The sequence below is a fragment of the Panulirus ornatus genome, chromosome 14, assembly GCF_036320965.1.
Source record: "Panulirus ornatus isolate Po-2019 chromosome 14, ASM3632096v1, whole genome shotgun sequence".
Classification (NCBI taxonomy): Eukaryota; Metazoa; Arthropoda; class Malacostraca; order Decapoda; family Palinuridae; genus Panulirus; species Panulirus ornatus.
Genome location: NC_092237.1, coordinates 37,756,629 through 37,775,170, shown reverse-complemented (window position 1 = coordinate 37,775,170; position 18,542 = coordinate 37,756,629). Strand labels below are relative to the sequence as shown.

The following is an 18,542-nucleotide window of genomic DNA, read 5'->3' as shown; positions in this document are numbered from 1 at the left end:
CGGGTTTTATACAGCTGCCATATTACTCCTGTTATTTTCATTTTACTCAATATTAGATTAAAGGAATACGGGTCATATATTCATATTCGATAACATGTTTCAAAGGTATTAAGTCTGCAGATGTAAGCCAGAATAACGCAATGCAGTTGATCTCTATAGTGAAAAGAATGTCCTTTTAGTGATGGCAAGACTAATGGTACATGAAGCGGTGTGGCCTCGGACGGGCTAACCAGTAGTTCTTCTTGAGACTCTCACGGGAGAAGATATGGCAGTCTTATTATCAAGGTAGGATTTCTTTGATGTCATGTAATGCGCATTTAGCATTGTTTTCAACTTAGTGTGGTGGCGAGGAATATGAATTCTTCACTTATTATTTGACTGAATGAACCCATCACTTGTGTTAGTTTGTGAAAGAATCAGTTCCAGTGTTTTAGACACACTTACCTGCATAGTTGTGCATGCTTTATTTAACTGACCGACGATATGCCAATACAGTAAGCAGTGTAGGATGAAGATTTTATCAATCTTGAGAGTCGAAAATGAGAAGACTTATCCGGCCTGTTAATTCAGCATTTGTGTTAAGTTGTAACTTGACTTTGGTTAATATTGTCTTCACGTTGGGATTTTTAACCTTCATCAGTCCTTAATGAACTACACCAGCTTGAGCATTCTTAATTCCACACCTGAACACGTCTTCCACAGTACTATTACGTAATGCTTGTAGATTATTCTTATGAATGAACCACTTAGCAGGTCTATGCTAAACAGGTTAACATCTGATCAACTGCATCCATCACAGTCTATAACCAAAATCCCAAACCCAACATGATACCGACATTTGCTTCAGTAAAGGTTAACAAAGGTAGCCCTAGCGTATTTCATGTACGAAAATTCCCAGGAAAATTGAAAACTTAGGTATATAAATCTGTAACTCCCGTTCTGGTAAAATATATCTTTACTGCTTAGAATGTTAGATTCAAGTTTTGAAAGAGAAGGGGAGAGCTTAGGGACTGAGGGATGCTCTACTGAGTGACAGTAAATATCTCTATATATAAAACTGAAGCAACTTGGCAAATAAAACATTTTCTCTGCATTGTAACATGATCATCTATAATGAAGATATATAATATTGTTCACTTCTTTGTTTGATACTACGGGCACACGTCAGTTGAGACTGAAGGGTACGTTCATCGTTGTGGTGTCAGTGAAAACAGAAAACAAACTTCCCCATAAAAAAACTGAATCCCGAGAATATTGCTTTGGTGATGCTTCCTCGTTTACTGAAACCTTTCCCAGAGCGTTTTAATACTACCCACCCCAACCTTACCTACATTGTTCTAATGATACCCATCCATATGTCTGACATCATTGTATACCACCACTGTATTATTATGGTTCAGGGCTGTTGATCTAATACTACCATATAAATGATACCCACCCCTGTGATTAATATTTCTGTATAATCACTGTAAAGGCAAGGGGGATAAAAGTGAGTATTCAAACTACAGAAGTATAAGTCTGTTAAGTATACCTGGTAAGTTAGCTGAGAGGTAAAAGTATGTGTAGAGAATCAGACTGGGAAGGAAGAATGTAGTTTCAAAAGTGATAGAGGATGTGTGGATCAGGTGTTTACTTTAAAGTATATGTGTGAAAAATAAAGAGACAGAAGGATTTGCATTTGGCATTTATGACTGGACAAACCATACGATAGAGATGCTAGAAATGCCTTGTGGAAGGTTTTAAGAGTATATGGTGCGGAAGAAACCTGCAGAAAGCAGTGAAAAGACTTAATCAAGAGGGCAAGGCGAGTGTACGAAGAGAGAATAGTAAGTGGTTCCAGGTGTAAGCTGGTCTGCAGGAAGGATGTGTGATTCTACCATAGTTGTTTAATTTGTTTATGGATGGGTTGGTGAAGGAGGTAAATGCAAGAGTCTTGGAGAGTGCGGTCTGTTGGGGATGAGAGAGCCTGGGAAATGAGTCAATCGTTGTTTACTGATGATACAACGCTGGTGACTGATTCGAGTGAAAAGCTGCAGAGGTTGGTGACTTAATTTGGGATAGCGTGTGAAAGGACGAGGTTAAAAGTAAACGTAGATAAAAGCAAGTTTATTATCTTTAGCAGGGTAGAGGGATATATTAGTCGGGGTGTGAGTTTGAACAGAGAGAATTTGGAGAAGAATTGTTTTAGACACCTTGGAATGGATATGGCAGCGAGTGGAACCGTGGAAGCGGAAGTGAGTCATAGGATGGGTGAGGGTGCTAAGGTTCTGGGAGCAATGAAGAATGTGTGGAAAGTAAACGTTATCTGAGAGGGCAAAAATGAAAATTTTTTGGAGGAAGTGAAGTGTTTTAGATATCGGAGTGGATCTGGCAGCGGATGGAACCATAGAAGCGGAAGTGGATCATAGGGTGGGGGAGGGGGCGAAAATTCTGGGGCCTTGAAGAATGTGTGGAAGTCGAGAACATTATCTCGGAAAGCAAAAATGGGTATGTTTGAAGGAATAGTGGTTCCAACAATGTTGTATGGTTGCGAGGCGTGGGCTATGGATAGAGTTGTGCGCAGGAGGATGGATGTGCTGGAAATGAGATGTTTGAGGACAATGTGTGGTGTGAGGTGGTTTGATCGAGTGAGTAACGTAAGGGTAAGAGAGATGTGTGGAAATAAAAAGAGCGTGGTTGAGAGAGCAGAAGAGGGTGTTTTGAAGTGGTTTGGGCACATGGAGAGAATGAGTGAGGAAAGATTGACCAAGAGGATATATGTGTCGGAGGTGGAGGGAACGAGGAGAAGAGGGAGACCAAATTGGAGGTGGAAAGATGGAGTGAAAAAGATTTTGTGTGATCGGGGCCTGAACATGCAGGAGGGTGAAAGGAGGGCAAGGAATAGAGTGAATTGGAGCAATGTGGTATACCGGGGTTGACGTGCTGTCAGTGGATTGAATCAGGGCATGTGAAGCGTCTGGGGTAAACCATGGAAAGCTGTGTAGGTATGTATATTTGAGTGTGTGGACGTATGTATATACATGTGTATGGGGGGGGGGGGCCATTTCTTTCGTCTGTTTCCTTGCGCTACCTCGCAAACGCGGGAGACAGCGACAAAGTATAATAATAATAATAATAATAATAATAGTAAATCCACCGATTCATTTCACGGATGCCACGCCTCGGCCACGGCTGAGAATATGCGGAGGAGGATGGATATCTTGAAAATGTTTAAGTACATGTGGTGCGAGGTGGTTTGATTAAGTAAGTAATGAAAGGGGTAGGGCAGATGTTTGGAGATAAGAAAAATATGGTTAGGGAGTTGAAGAGGGTGCGCAGAAATGGTTTGGACATATTGAGAGAATGAGTCAAGAGTGGTTGATAAAGACAATACATCTGTTAGAAGCGCAAGATAGAAGAAGAGGGAGGGGACCAAACTCTGCATGGTAGGATAGTGTGAATAAGATTTAAGTGCTCGAAACCTGAACATCCAGGAAGGTTAAAGGTGTACACAGGATATAGTGAATTGAAGTGCCATGGTTTACAGTGAAAGGTGCTGCTAATAGACAAAACCAGGGCATGTGAAGCATCTGGAGAAAACCACAGAGAGGCCTGTGGGGCCTGGTTAAGGATAGATGGACGAAGTTTGCTCATTACAAATGACACCTATCAAATCAGGTCTTTATTCTTCTCTTCCTGCTGCTACTTCTTCAACGCAAGGATCAAAAACCAAATATAATACGAAAGATATAAAGATATATATATATATATATATATATATATATATATATATATATATAATTTTTGTTATTATTACGTTTTGTCGCTGTCTTCCGCCTTAGCGAGGTAGCGCAAGGAAACAGTCGAACGAATGGCCCAACCCACCCACATATACGTGCATTGGAAAGGATCACAATTTTGCGCGTAATCAAGTATATTAAGCCCTTCAATGGGTAAGGTATCAAATTCTAATATCATAAACAATGTAGATTTAGTCAACAAGCTAAACAATATCAATATTAATTTTGATTTCAAACTAATTAGCTTTGTTGTTTCCTCACTTTTCACAAAAGTTTCAGTTGATGACCTTTTAGAATATTTATTTGATGTCTTGGATGATATTCATTTACTTGTCTCAAAGTCTGTTTTAATTGAACTGATAAAATTGTGTATAAAGGACTGTGTGTTTTAGTTCATTGGAGATTATCATGCTCAATAATTTAGTATGGCAGTGGGTGCCATACTAAGTAATCTTACTAAGTAATCTTTATACAGAAATTTTTTAAACAAAATTACTAAAGGATATCTTACCTTCTTATGCAATTTGGTTTAGGTATATAGATGAAGTTCTTTTTGTTTGACCAACAAATGAGAATTTACAAACATTTTTCCCCTTACTTAACAATTTAGTACCTTCCATCGAATTTACTGTAGAAAATGAAAATGATGGCATGTTACCATTTTTAGATTGCATGATCCATAGACAGGGAAACAAGTTTAACTTTAGCATGTAGAAAAACCTACCAGTGTAAGCTCATATATCCATTGTTACTCATCTCAACATGACAGAGTTAAATTATCATCATATCAATCTATGTTCCTTAGGGCATTAGGTATTTGCAGTCCAGAGTTTATTGATGATGAGTTTGAGAAGATATATTCTATTGGATCTAAGTTAAAGTACCCTAGATCTTTCATTGATAAATCCCTTAAGTTAGCAAAGAAATCCTTTTATAGAGTTGACCCAAACCTCCCATTGACACCAAGAATCTTTTAGTTCTCCCTTTAAATAATAATTTTACTTTGCTTCCCACGTTGCTTAAATCCTTTAATGTAAATGTTGCCTTCAGCAACAATAATACCATAAAGAATATCTTAATCAGGAACTCACCAGAAAAATTCTCATGGGTGCATCTGTAAAATGCCATGTAGAAACTGTGATAAGTTTTATGTTGGGCAGACTGGTAAGGATCTTTCTGTTAGATTTAAGATTAAATAAATATAGTATAAGAACAGGACAAGAATCAAATACCTTATTCAATCACGCTAAAAATTATGATCATTGTATTGACTGGAGTAATTCTTTATAGTATTATTGTTGCTGAAGGCAACATTTACATTAAAGGGTTCAAGCAACATGGGAAGTAAAGTAAGATTATTATTAAAAGGGAGAACTAATAGATTCTGGGTGTCAATGGAAGGTTTGGGCTCAGCTCTATTAAATGATTTCTTTGCTAACTTAAGGGATTTATCAATGAAAGATCTAGGGTACTTTAACTTAGATCCATAGAATATATCATCTCAAACTCATCATCAATAAACTCTGGACTGCAAATACGTAATGCCCTAAGGAACATAGATAGAAAAGATGATGATTTAACGTTGTCATGTTGAGATTAGTAATAATGGATATATGAGCTTACATTATTTTCATTTTCTACAGTAAATTTGATGGAAGGTACAAAATTGTTAAGTAAGGGGAGAAGTACTTGCAAAATGTCATTTGTTGGCCAAATATAAAGAACTTCGTCCACATACCTGAACCAATTTGCATTAGAAGGTAAGATATCCTTTAGTATTTTTGCTTCAAAAAATTCCACATAAAGATTACTTAGTACAGGAGAAATAGGGTCGCCCATTGCCATACCAAATTTTTGAGCATAATAATCTCCATTGAATTGAAATACACAGTCTTTTATACACAATCTTCTCAGTTCAATGAAAACATACTTTGAAACAGGTAAAGGAATATCATCAAGGACATCAAACAAATATTCTAAAAGGTCATCAACTGGAACTTTAGTGAAAAGTAAGGAAACATCAAAGCTAACTAGTTGGAAATGAAAATTAACGTTGATATTGTTAAGCTTGTAGACTAAATCTACATTGTTCATGATATCAGAATTTGATACCTTACCCACTGCTTGATAAAGAAACTAACCAAACAAGTTTAAGTTTAGCATATACAGAAAACCTACCAATGTATGCTCATATATCTAATATTACTCATCACACCATGACAGAGTTAAATTATCATCATTTCAATCTATGTTCCTTCGGGCATTACGTATTTGCAGTCCAGAGTTTGTTGATGATGAGTTTGAGAAGACATATTCTATTGGATCTAAGTTAAAGTACCCTAGATCTTTCATTGACAAATCCCTTAAGTTAGCAAAAAACCATTTTATAAAGTTGAGCCCAAACCTCCCATTGACACCAAGAATCTTTTAGTTCTCCCTTTTAATAATAATTTCACTTTTCTTCCCATGTTGCTTAAATCCTTCAATGTAAATGTTGCCTTTAGCAACAATTATACTATAAAGAATATCTTGGATATCTTCTCTTGGAAGTTAGACTTTATAAAATGATTTCTTTGCTAACTTAAGGGATTTGTCAATGAAAGATCTGGGGTACTTTAACTTAGATCCAATAGAATATGTCTTCTCAAACTCATCATCAATAAACTCTGGACTGCAAATACGTAATGCCCGAAGGAACATAGATTGAAATGATGATAATTTAACTCTGTCATGTTGTGATGAGTAATATTAGATATATGAGCATACATTGGTGGGTTTTCTGCATATGCTAAACTTAAATGCATCTATAAAGTGCCTTGTGGAAATATTGAAAAATTTCATTTTGGTCAGACTGGTAAGGATTTTTCCGTTAGACTTAAGCAACATAAGTGTAGTATAAGAACGGGACAAGAATCAAATGCCTTGTTTAATCATGTTAAAAACTATGATCATTGTATTGACAGGAGTAATATCATCTAAGTTCTTAATTCTATTACCAAGAGAAATATCTGTGAATCTTCTATTATTAGATACACAAAGAATTATATATCAGTGATGGTCTATACAAATTAGACACCTTTATTGTTGATAAAATTTGTAAAATGATAAGTTTGTGAACGCTCGTTGTATGTTTTCGGTTTTCACATATTTACCACATGGCGTCCTATCTTCGTCTCTTCGATGTATATCAACTGATTTATATTTCTCTCTTGTGTCTCCCCTGATTATATGATTATTACACGAAAGTGCACTTAGGAACTTGTGCTTTATATTCCCCGTGGACTCATAGGAATATCTTGATCACGCGCAATATTGTGATCCTTTCCAATATATATATATATATATATATATATATATATATATATAATATACATATATATATATATATCTATATATATATATATATATATATATATATATATATTTCTTTCATACTATTCGCCATTTCCCGCATTAGCGAGGTAGCGTTAAGAACAGAGGACGGGGCCTTTGAGGGAATATCCTCACCTGGCCCCCTTCTCTGTTCCTTCTTTTGGAAAAAAAAAAATGAGAGGGGAGGATTTCCAGCCCCCCGCTCCCTTCCCTTTTAGTCGCCTTCTACGACACGCAGGGAAGACGTGGGAAGTATTCTTTCTCCCCTATTCCCAGGGACAAAATATATATATATATATATATATATATATATATATATATATATATATATATATATATATCTATATATGGGAGCGGGGGGCCAGAAATCCTCCCCTCCTTGTATTTTTTAACTTTCTAAAATGGGAAACAGAAGAAGGAGTCACGCGGGGAGTGCTCATCCTCCTCGAAGGCTCAGACTGGGTTGTCTAAATGTGTGTGGATGTAACCAAGATGTGAAAAAAGGAGAGATAGGTAGTTTGAGGAAAGGAACCTGGATGTTTTGGCTCTGAGTGAAACGAAGCACAAGGGTAAAGGGGAAGAGTGGTTTGGGAATGTCTTGGGAGTAAAGTCAAGGGTTAGTGAGAGGACAAGAGCAAGTAGCAGTACTCCTGAAACAGGAGTTGTGTGAGTATGTGATAGAATGTAAGAAAGTAAATTCTCGATTAATATGGGTAAAACTGAAAGTTGATGGAGAGAGGTGGGTGATTATTGGTGCATATGCACCTGGGCATGAGAAGAAAGATCATGAGAGGCAAGTGTTTTGGGAGCAGCTGAATGAGTGTGTTAGTGGTTTTGATGCACGAGACCGGGTTATAGTGATGGGTGATTTGAATGCAAAGGTGAGTAATGTGGCAGTTGAGGGAATAATTGGTATACATGGGGTATTCAGTGTTGCAAATGTAAATGGTGAAGAGCTTGTAGATTTATGTGCTGAAAAAGGACTGGTGATTGGGAATACCTGGTTTAAAAAGCGAGATATACATAAGTATACGTATGTAAGTAGGAGAGATAGCCAGAGAGCGTTATTGGATTACGTGTTAATTGACAGGCGCGCGAAAGAGAGACTTTGGATGTTAATGTGCTGAGAGGTGCAACTGGAGGGATGTCTGATCATTATCTTGTGGAGGCTAAGGTGAAGATTTGTATGGGTTTTCAGAAAAGAAGAGTGAATGTTGGGGTGAAGAGGGTGGTGAGAGTAAGTGAGCTTGGGAAGGAGACTTGTGTGAGGAAGTACCAGGAGAGACTGAGTACAGAATGGAAAAAGGTGAGAAAAATGGAAGTAAGGGGAGTGGGGGAGGAATGGGATGTATTTAGGGAATCAGTGATGGATTGCGCAAAAGATGCTTGTGGCATGAGAAGCGTGGGAGGTGGGTTGATTAGAAAGGGTAGTGATTGGTGGGATGAAGAATTAAGATTATTAGTGAAAGAGAAGAGAGAGGCATTTGGACGATTTTTGCAGGGAAAAAATGCAATTGAGTGGGAGATGTATAAAAGAAAGAGACAGGAGGTCAAGAGAAAGGTGCAAGAGGTGAAAAAGAGGGCAAATGAGAGTTGGGGTGAGAGTATCATTAAATTTTAGGGAGAGTAAAAAGATGTTCTGGAAGGAGGAAAATAAAGTGCGTAAGACAAGGGAGCAAATGGGAACTTCAGTAAAGGGCGCTAATGGGGAGGTGATAACAAGTAGTGGTGATGTGAGAAGGAGGTGGAGTGAGTATTTTGAAGGTTTGTTGAATGTGTTTGATGATAGAATGGCAGATATAGGGTGTTTTGGTCGAGGTGGTGTGCAAAGTGAGAGGGTTAGGGAAAATGATTTGGTAAACAGAGAAGAGGTAGTAAAAGCTTTGCGGAAGATGAAAGCCGGCAAGGCAGCAGGTTTGGATGGTATTGCAGTGGAATCTATTAAAAAAGGGGGTGACTGTATTGTTGACTGGTTGGTAAGGTTATTCAATGTATATATGACTCATGGTGAGGTGCCTGAGGATTGGCGGAATGCGTGCATAGTGCCATTTTACAAAGGCAAAGGGGATAAGAGTGAGTGCTCAAATTACAGAGGTATAAGTTTGTTGAGTATTCCTGGTAAATTATATGGGAGGGTATTGATTGAGAGGTGAAGGCATGCACAGAGCATCAGATTGGGGAAGAGCAGTGTGGTTTCAGAAGTGGTAGAGGATGTGTGGATCAGGTGTTTGCTTTGAAGAATGTATGTGAGAAATACTTAGAAAAGCAAATGGATTTGTATGTAGCATTTATGGATCTGGAGAAGGCATATGATAGAGTTGATAGAGATGCTCTGTGGAAATTATTAAGAATATATGGTGTGGGAGGCAAGTTGTTAGAAGCAGTGAAAAATTTTATCGAGGATGTAAGGCATGTGTACAGGTAGGAAGAGAGGAAAGTGATTGGTTCTCAGTGAATGTAGGTTTGCGGCAGGGGTGTGTGATGTCTCCAAGGTTGTTTAGTTTGTTTATGGATGGGGTTGTTAGGGAGGTGAATGCAAGAGTTTTGGAAAGAGGGGCAAGTATGAAGTCTGTTGTGGATGAGAGAGCTTGGGAAGTGAGTCAGTTGTTCGCTGATGATAGGGCGTTGGTGGCTGATTCATGTGAGAAACTGCAGAAGCTGGTGACTGAGTTTGGTAAAGTGTGTGAAAGAAGAAAGTTAAGAGTAAATGTGAATAAGAGCAAGGTTATTAGGTACAGTAGGGTTGAGGGTCAAGTCAACTGGGAGGTAAGTTTGAATGGAGAAAAACTGGAGGAAGTAAAGTGTTTTAGATATCTGGGAGTGGATCTGGCAGCGGATGGAACCATGGAAGCGAAAGTGAATCGTAGGTTGGGAGAGGGGGCGAAAATCCTGGGAGCCTTGAAGAATGTGTGGAAGTCGAGAACATTATCTCGGAAAGCAAAAATGGGTATGTTTGAAGGAATAGTGGTTCCAACAATGTTGTATGGTTGCGAGGCGTGGGCTATGGATAGAGTTGTGCGCAGGAGGGTGGATGTGCTGGAAATGAAATGTTTGAGGACAATGTGTGGTGTGAGGTGGTTTGATCGAGTAAGTAATGTAAGGGTAAGAGAGATGTGTGGAAATAAAAAGAGCGTGGTTGAGAGAGCAGAAGAGGTTGTTTTGAAATGGTTTGGGCACATGGAGAGAATGAGTGAGGAAAGATTGACCAAGAGGATATATGTGTCGGAGGTGGAGGGAACGAGGAGAAGTGGGAGACCAAATTGGAGGTGTAAAGATGGAGTGAAAAAGATTTTGAGTGATCGTGGCCTGAACATGCAGGAGGGTGAAAGGAGGGCAAGGAATTGAGTGAATTGGATCGATGTGGTATACCGGGGTCGACGTGCTGTCAATGGATTGAATCAGGGCATATGAAGCGTCTGGGGTAAACCATGGAAAGTTGTGTGGGGCCTGGATGTGGAAAGGGAGCTGTGGTTTCGGGCATTATTGCATGAGAGCTAGAGACTGAGTGTAAACGAATGGGGCCTTTGTTGTCTTTTCCTAGCACCACCTCGCACACATGAGGGGGGATTGGGATGTTATTTCATGTGTGGCGAGGTGGCGATAGGAATGAATAAAGGCAGACAGTGTGAATTGTGTGCATGGGTATATATGTATGTGTCTGTGTGTGTATATATATGTGTACAATGAGATGTATAGGTATGTATATTTGCATGTGTGGACGTGTATGTATATACATGTGTATGGGGGTGGGTTGGGCCATTTCTTTCGTCTGTTTCCTTGCGCTACCTCGCAAACGCGGGAGACAGCGACAAAGGAAAATAAAAAATAAAATGTATATATATATATATATATATATATATATATATATATATATATATATATATATATATTTATTTATTTATTTATTTATTTTGCTTTGTCGCTGTCTCCCGCGTTAGCGAGGTAGCGCAAGGAAACACGAAAGAATGGCCCAACCCGCCCACATACACATGTATATACATACATGTCCACCCATGCACAATATACATACCTATACATCTCAATGTACACATATATATACACACACAGACATATACATATACACACATGTACATAATTCATACTGTTTTCCTTTATTTGTTCCCATCGCCACCTCGCCACACATGGAATAACAACCCCCTCCCCCCTTATGTGTGCGAGGTAGCGCTAGGAAAAACACCAAAGGCCCCATTCATTCACACTCAGTATCTAGCTGTCATGTAATAATGCACCGAAACCACAGTTCCCTTTCCACATCCAGGCCCCACACACTTTGCATGGTTCACCCCAGACGCTTCACATGCCCTGGTTCAATCCATTGACAGCACGTCGACCCCGGTATACCACATCGTTCCAATTCACTCTATTCCTTGCACGCCTTTCACCCTCCTGCATGTTCAGGCCCCGATCACTCAAAATCTTTTTCACTCCATCTTTCCACCTCCAATTTGGTCTCCCACTTCTCCTCGTTCCCTCCACCTCTGACACAGATATCCTCTTGGTCAATCTTTCCCCACTCATTCTCTCCATGTGACCAAACCATTTCAAAACACCCTCTTCTGCTCTCTCAACCACACTCTTTTTATTTCCACACATCTCTCTCACCCTTACATTACTTACTCGATCAAACCACCTCACACCACATATTGTCCTCAAACATCTCATTTCCAGCACATCCACCCTCCTGCTCACAACTCTATCCATAGCCCACGCCTCGCAACCATACAACATTGTTGGAACCACTATTCCTTCAAACATACCCATTTTTGCTTTCCGAGATAATGTTCTCGACTTCCACACATTCTTCAAGGCTCCCAGAATTTTCGCCCCCTCCCCCACCCTATGATCCACTTCCGCTTCCATGGTTTCATCCGCTGCCAGATCCACTCCCAGATATCTAAAACACTTCACTTCCTCCAGGTTTTCTCCATTCAAACTCACCTCCCAATTGACTTGACCCTCAACCCTACTGTACCTAATAACCTTGCTCTTATTCACATTTACTCTTAACTTTCTTCTTTCACACACTTTACCAAACTCAGTCACCAGCTTCTGCAGTTTCTCACATGAATCAGCCACCAGCGCTGTATCATTAGCGAACAACAACTGACTCACTTCCCAAGCTCTCTCATCCCCAACAGACTTCATACTTGCCCCTCTTTCCAAAACTCTTGCATTCACCTCCCTAACAACCCCATCCATAAACAAATTAAACAACCATGGAGACATCACACACCCCTGCCGCAAACCTACATTCACTGAGAACCAATCACTTTCCTCTCTTCCTACACGTACACATGCCTTACATCCTCGATAAAAACTTTTCACTGCTTCTAACAGCTTGCCTCCCACACCATATATTCTTAATACCTTCCACAGAGCATCTCTATCAACTCTATCATATGCCTTCTCCAGATCCATAAATGCTACATACAAATCCATTTGCTTTTCTAAGTATTTCTCACATACATTCTTCAAAGCAAACACCTGATCCACACATCCTCTACCACTTCTGAAACCCCACTGCTCTTCCCAAATCTGATGCTCTGTACATGCCTTCACCCTCTCAATCAATACCCTCCCATATAATTTACCAGGAATACTCAACAAACTTATACCTCTGTAATTTGAGCACTCACTCTTATCCCCTTTGCCTTTGTACAATGGCACTATGCACGCATTCCGCCAATCCTCAGGCACCTCACCATGAGTCATACATACATTAAATAACCTTACCAACCAGTCAATAATACAGTCACCCCCTTTTTTAATAAATTCCACTGCAACACCATATATATATATACGTATATATATGTATATATATATATATATATATATATATATATATATATATATATATATATATATATATATATATATATATATATATATATTCATATACATGCATGTGCGTGTGTGGACGTGTTTGTATATACATGTGTATGTGGGTGGGTTGGGCCATTCTTCCGTCTGTTTCCTTGCACTACCTCGCTAACGAGGGAGACAGAGACAAAGTATGATAATAATTGAATAAATATATATCATGCTGCAGGTTGAAACTTTTGAAATATACGCTATGCTGTATGTCAATACCTGTGATATGTACATTATGCTGCAGATTGATACTTGAGACATATGCATTATGCTTCATTTTGATACTAGTGTTATATGTATTATACTGCAGGTTTATATTTGTAATATATACACTATGCTGCAGGTCAATACTTGTGATATATACATCATGCTGCAGGTTAATACTTGTGATACGCACATTATGCTGAAGGTTAATACTTGTGACACGCACATTATGCTGCAGGTTAATACTTGTGATATATACTTTATGCTGCAGGTTAATACTTGCGATACGCACATTATGCTGCAGGTTAACACTTTTGATACGTACATTATGCTGCAGGTTAATACTTGTGATATATATACATTATGCTGCAGGTTAATACTTGTGATACGCACATTATGCTGCAGGTTAATACTTGTGATACGCACATTATGCTGCAGGTTAATGCTTGTCAAATATATATTATGTTGCAGGTTAATACTTGTGATACGGACATTATGTTGTAGGTTAATACTGTTAATACGCATATTATGCTGCAGGTTAATACTTGTGATACGCACATTATGCTGCAGGTTAATGCTTGTCAAATATATATTATGCTGCAGGTTAATACTTTTGATACGTACATTATGCTGCAGGTTAATACTTGTGATATATATACATTATGCTGCAGGTTAATACTTGTGATACGCACATTATGCTGCAGGTTAATACTTGTGATACGCACATTATGCTGCAGGTTAAGACTTGTAATACGCACATTATGCTGCAGGTTGATACTTGTGATATATACATTATGCTGCAGGTTGATACTTGTGATACGCACATTATGCTGCAGGTTAATACTTGTGATACGCACATTATGCTGCAGGTTAATACTTGTAATACGCATATTATGCTGCAGGTTAATACTTGTGATACGCACATTATGCGGCAGGTTAATACTTGCAATACGCACATTATGCTGCAGGTTAATACTTGTAATACGCACATTATGCTGCAGGTTAACACTTGTAATACGCACATTATGCTGCAGGTTGATACTTGTGATATATACATTATGCTGCAGGTTAATACTTGTGATACGCACATTATGCTGTAGGTTAATACTGTTAATACGCATATTATGCTGCAGGTTAATACTTGTGATACGCACATTATGCTGCAGGTTAATACTAGTGATACGCACATTATGCTGCAGGTTAATACTTGTGATACGCACATTATGCTGCAGGTTAATACTTGTGATACGCACATTATGCGGCAGGTTAATACTTGCAATACGCACATTATGCTGCAGGTTAACACTTGTAATACGCACATTATGCTGCAGGTTGATACTTGTGATATATACATTATGCTGCAGGTTAATACTTGTGATACGCACATTATGCTGTAGGTTAATACTGTTAATACGCATATTATGCTGCAGGTTAATACTTGTGATACGCACATTATGCTGCAGGTTAATACTAGTGATACGCACATTATGCTGCAGGCTAATTCTTGTGATACGCACATTATGCTGCACGTCAATACTTGCAATACGCACATTATGCTGCAGGTTAATACGTGTAATACGCACATTATGCTGCAGGTTAACACTTGTAATACGCATATTATGCTGCAGGTTAATACTTGCAATACGCACATTATGCTGCAGGTTAATACTTGTGATACGCACATTATGCTGCAGGTTAATACTTGTGATACGCACATTATGCTGCAGGTTAATACTTGTGATACGCACATTATGCTGCAGGATAGCACTTGTGATACGCACATTATGCTGCAGGTTAATACTAGTGATACGCACATTATGCTGCAGGCTAATTCTTGTGATTCGCACATTATGCTGCAAGTTAATACTTGTGATACGCACATTATGCTGCAGGTTAAAACTTGTGATACGCACATTATGCTGCAGGTTGATACTTGTGATACGCACATTATGCTGCAGCTTAGTTCTTTTGATACGCAGATTATGCTGCACGTTAATACTTGTGATACGCACATTATGCTGCAGGTTAATACTTGTGACACGCACATTATGCTGCAGGTTAATACCTGTGATACGCACATTATGCTGCAGGTTAATACTTGTAATACGCACACTATGCTGCAGGTTAATACTTGTGATACACACATTATGCTGCAGGTTAATACTTGTGATACGCTTATTATGCTGCAGGTTAATACTTGTGATACGCACATTATGCTGCAGGTTAATACTAGTGATACGCACATTATACTGCATGTTAATACTTGTAATACGCACATTATGCTGCAGGTTAATACTTGTGATACGCACAATATGCTGCAGGTTAATACTTGTGATGCGCACATTATGCTGCAGGTTAATACTTGTAATGCGCATATTATGCTGCAGTTTAATACTTGTGATATACATTATGCTGCAGGTTAATACTTGTGATACGCTCATTATGCTGCAGGTTGATACTAGTGATACGCACATTATGCTGCAGATTAATACTAGTGATACGCAAATTATGCTGCAGGTTAATACTTGTGATACGCACATTATGCTGCAGGTTAATACCTGTGATACGCACATTATGCTGCAGGTTAATACTTGTGATACGCACATTATGCTGCAGGTAAATACTTGTGATACGCACATTATGCTGCAGGTTAATACTTGTGATACGCACATTATGCTGCAGGTTAATACTTGTGATACGCACATTATGCTGCAGGTAAATACTTGTGATACGCACATTATGCTGCAGGTTAATAATCGTATACTTTGTGACAGATGTCAGGTGCTGTTCTTGGTGACAGTCATGTTATCCAGCCATCAATTAGTGACGACAACAGAAAACTTCAGTCCTGAGCCTGGAACATCTGGTAGTGAGTACCCTCCCTTACTGCTGTTCTTGTGGCTATGAGTACCCTTCCATACTCCTGTTCTTGTAGTAGTGCGTACCCGTCCTTACTCCTGTTCTTGTGGTAGTAAGTACCCTCCCTTACTGCTCTTCTTGTGGGAGTAAGTAACATCCCTTACTGCTGTTCTTCTGGTAGTGAGTACCCTTCCTTACTGCTGTTCTTGTGGCTATGAGTACCCTTCCTTACTGCTGTTCTTGTGGTAGTGAGTACCCTTCCTTACTGCTGTACTTGTGGTAGTGAGTACCCTACCTTACTGCTGTTCTTGTGGTAGTGAGTACCCATCCTTATTGATATTCTTGTGGTAGTGAGTACCTTTCCTTACTGCTGGTCTTGTTTAAATGAGTACTCTCCATTACTGCTGTTCGTGTGGTAGTGAGTACCCTTCCCTACTGCTGTTCTTGTGGTAGTGAGTACCCTTCCTTACTGCCGTTCTTGTGGTAGTGAGTACCCTTCCTTACTGCTGTTCTTGTGGTAGTGAGTACCCTTCCTTACTGCTGTACTTGTGGTAGTGAGTACCCTACCTTACTGCTGTTCTTGTGGTAGTGAGTACCCATCCTTATTGATATTCTTGTGGTAGTGAGTACCTTTCCTTACTGCTGGTCTTGTTTAAATGAGTACTCTCCATTACTGCTGTTCGTGTGGTAGTGAGTACCCTTCCCTACTGCTGTTCTTGTGGTAGTGAGTACTCTCCATTACTGCTGTTTCTGTGGTAGTGAGTACCCTTCCTTACTGCTGTTTCTGTGGTAGTGAGTACCCTTCCTTACTGCTGTTCTTGTGGTAGTGAGTACCCTTCCTTACTGCTGTTTCTGTGGTAGTGAGTACCCTTCCTTACTGCTGTTCTTGTGGTAGTGAGTACCCTTCCTTACTGCTGTTCTTGTGGTAGTGAGTACCCTTCCTTACTGCTGTTCTTGTGGTAGTGAGTACCCTCCTTACTGCTGTTCTTGTGGTAGTGAGTACCCTCCTTACTGCTGTACTTGTGGTAGTGAGTACCCTTCCTTACTGCTGTTCTTGTGGTAGTGAGTACCCTTCCTTACTGCTGTTCTTGTGGTAGTGAGTACCCTCCCTTACTGCTGTTCTTGTGGTAGTGAGTACCCTTCCTTACTGCTGTTCTTGTGGTAGTGAGTACCCTTCCTTACTGCTGTTCTTGTGGTAGTGAGTACCCTTCCTTACTGCTGTTCTTGTGGTAGTGAGTACCCTTCCTTACTGCTGTTCTTGTGGTAGTGAGTACCCTTCCTTACTGCTGTTCTTGTGGTAGTGAGTACCCTTCCTTACTGCTGTTCTTGTGGTAGTGAGTACCCTTCCTTACTGCTGTTCTTGTGGTAGTGAGTACCCTTCCTTACTGCTGTTCTTGTGGTAGTGAGTACCCTTCCTTACTGCTGTTCTTGTGGTAGTGAGTACCCTTCCTTACTGCTGTTCTTGTGGTAGTGAGTACCCTTCCTTACTGCTGTTCTTGTGGTAGTGAGTACCCTTCCTTACTGCTGTTCTTGTGGTAGTGAGTACCCTTCCTTACTGCTGTTCTTGTGGTAGTGAGTACCCTTCCTTACTGCTGTTCTTGTGGTAGTGAGTACCCTTCCTTACTGCTGTTCTTGTGGTAGTGAGTACCCTTCCTTACTGCTGTTCTTGTGGTAGTGAGTACCCTTCCTTACTGCTGTTCTTGTGGTAGTGAGTACCCTTCCTTACTGCTGTTCTTGTGGTAGTGAGTACCCTTCCTTACTGCTGTTCTTGTTGTAGTGAGTACACTCCCTTGCTGCTTTTTTTGTGGTAGTAAGTACCCTCCCTTACTGCTGTTTTGTGGTAATAAGTACCCTCCCTTTCTGATGTTCGTCTAGTAGTGAGTACCCTCCCTTCCTGCTGTTCTTATGGTTGTGCGTACCCCTCCTTAGTGCTGTTGTTGTGGTAGTGAGGACGCTCCCTTACTATTGATCTTGTGGTAGTGAGTACCCTGCCTTACTGCTGTTCTTGTGGTAGTGAGTACCCTCCCTTACTGCTGTACTTGTGGTAGTGAGTACCCTTCCTTACTGCTGTTCTTGTGGTAGTGAGTACCCTTCCTTACTGCTGTTCTTGTGGTAGTGAGTACCCTTCCTTACTGCTGTTCTTGTGGTAGTGAGTACCCTTCCTTACTGCTGTTCTTGTGGTAGTGAGTACCCTTCCTTACTGCTGTTCTTGTGGTAGTGAGTACCCTCCCTTACTGCTGTACTTGTGGTAGTGAGTACCCTCCCTTACTGCTGTTCTTGTGGTAGTGAGTACCCTCCTTACTGCTGTTCTTGTGGTAGTGAGTACCCTTCCTTACTGCTGTACTTGTGGTAGTGAGTACCCTTCCTTACTGCTGTTCTTGTGGTAGTGAGTACCCTTCCTTACTGCTGTACTTGTGGTAGTGAGTACCCTTCCTT

The 18,542-nt window shown here is 39.8% G+C and overlaps 1 protein-coding gene across 1 annotated transcript in view; it reads left to right on the top strand.

The window, feature by feature from the left end:
- The first annotated feature begins 221 nt into the window (after positions 1-221).
- The window catches only part of LOC139753341 (uncharacterized), a 397,831-nt gene continuing 379,510 nt past the window's right edge, over positions 222-18,542 (top strand). The window contains exons 1-2 of the mRNA XM_071669697.1: positions 222-285; positions 16,022-16,116. Coding sequence (XP_071525798.1) covers positions 266-285; positions 16,022-16,116 — 115 coding nt within the window. The 5' untranslated portion in view covers positions 222-265. The remainder of the gene's footprint in view (positions 286-16,021; positions 16,117-18,542) is intronic.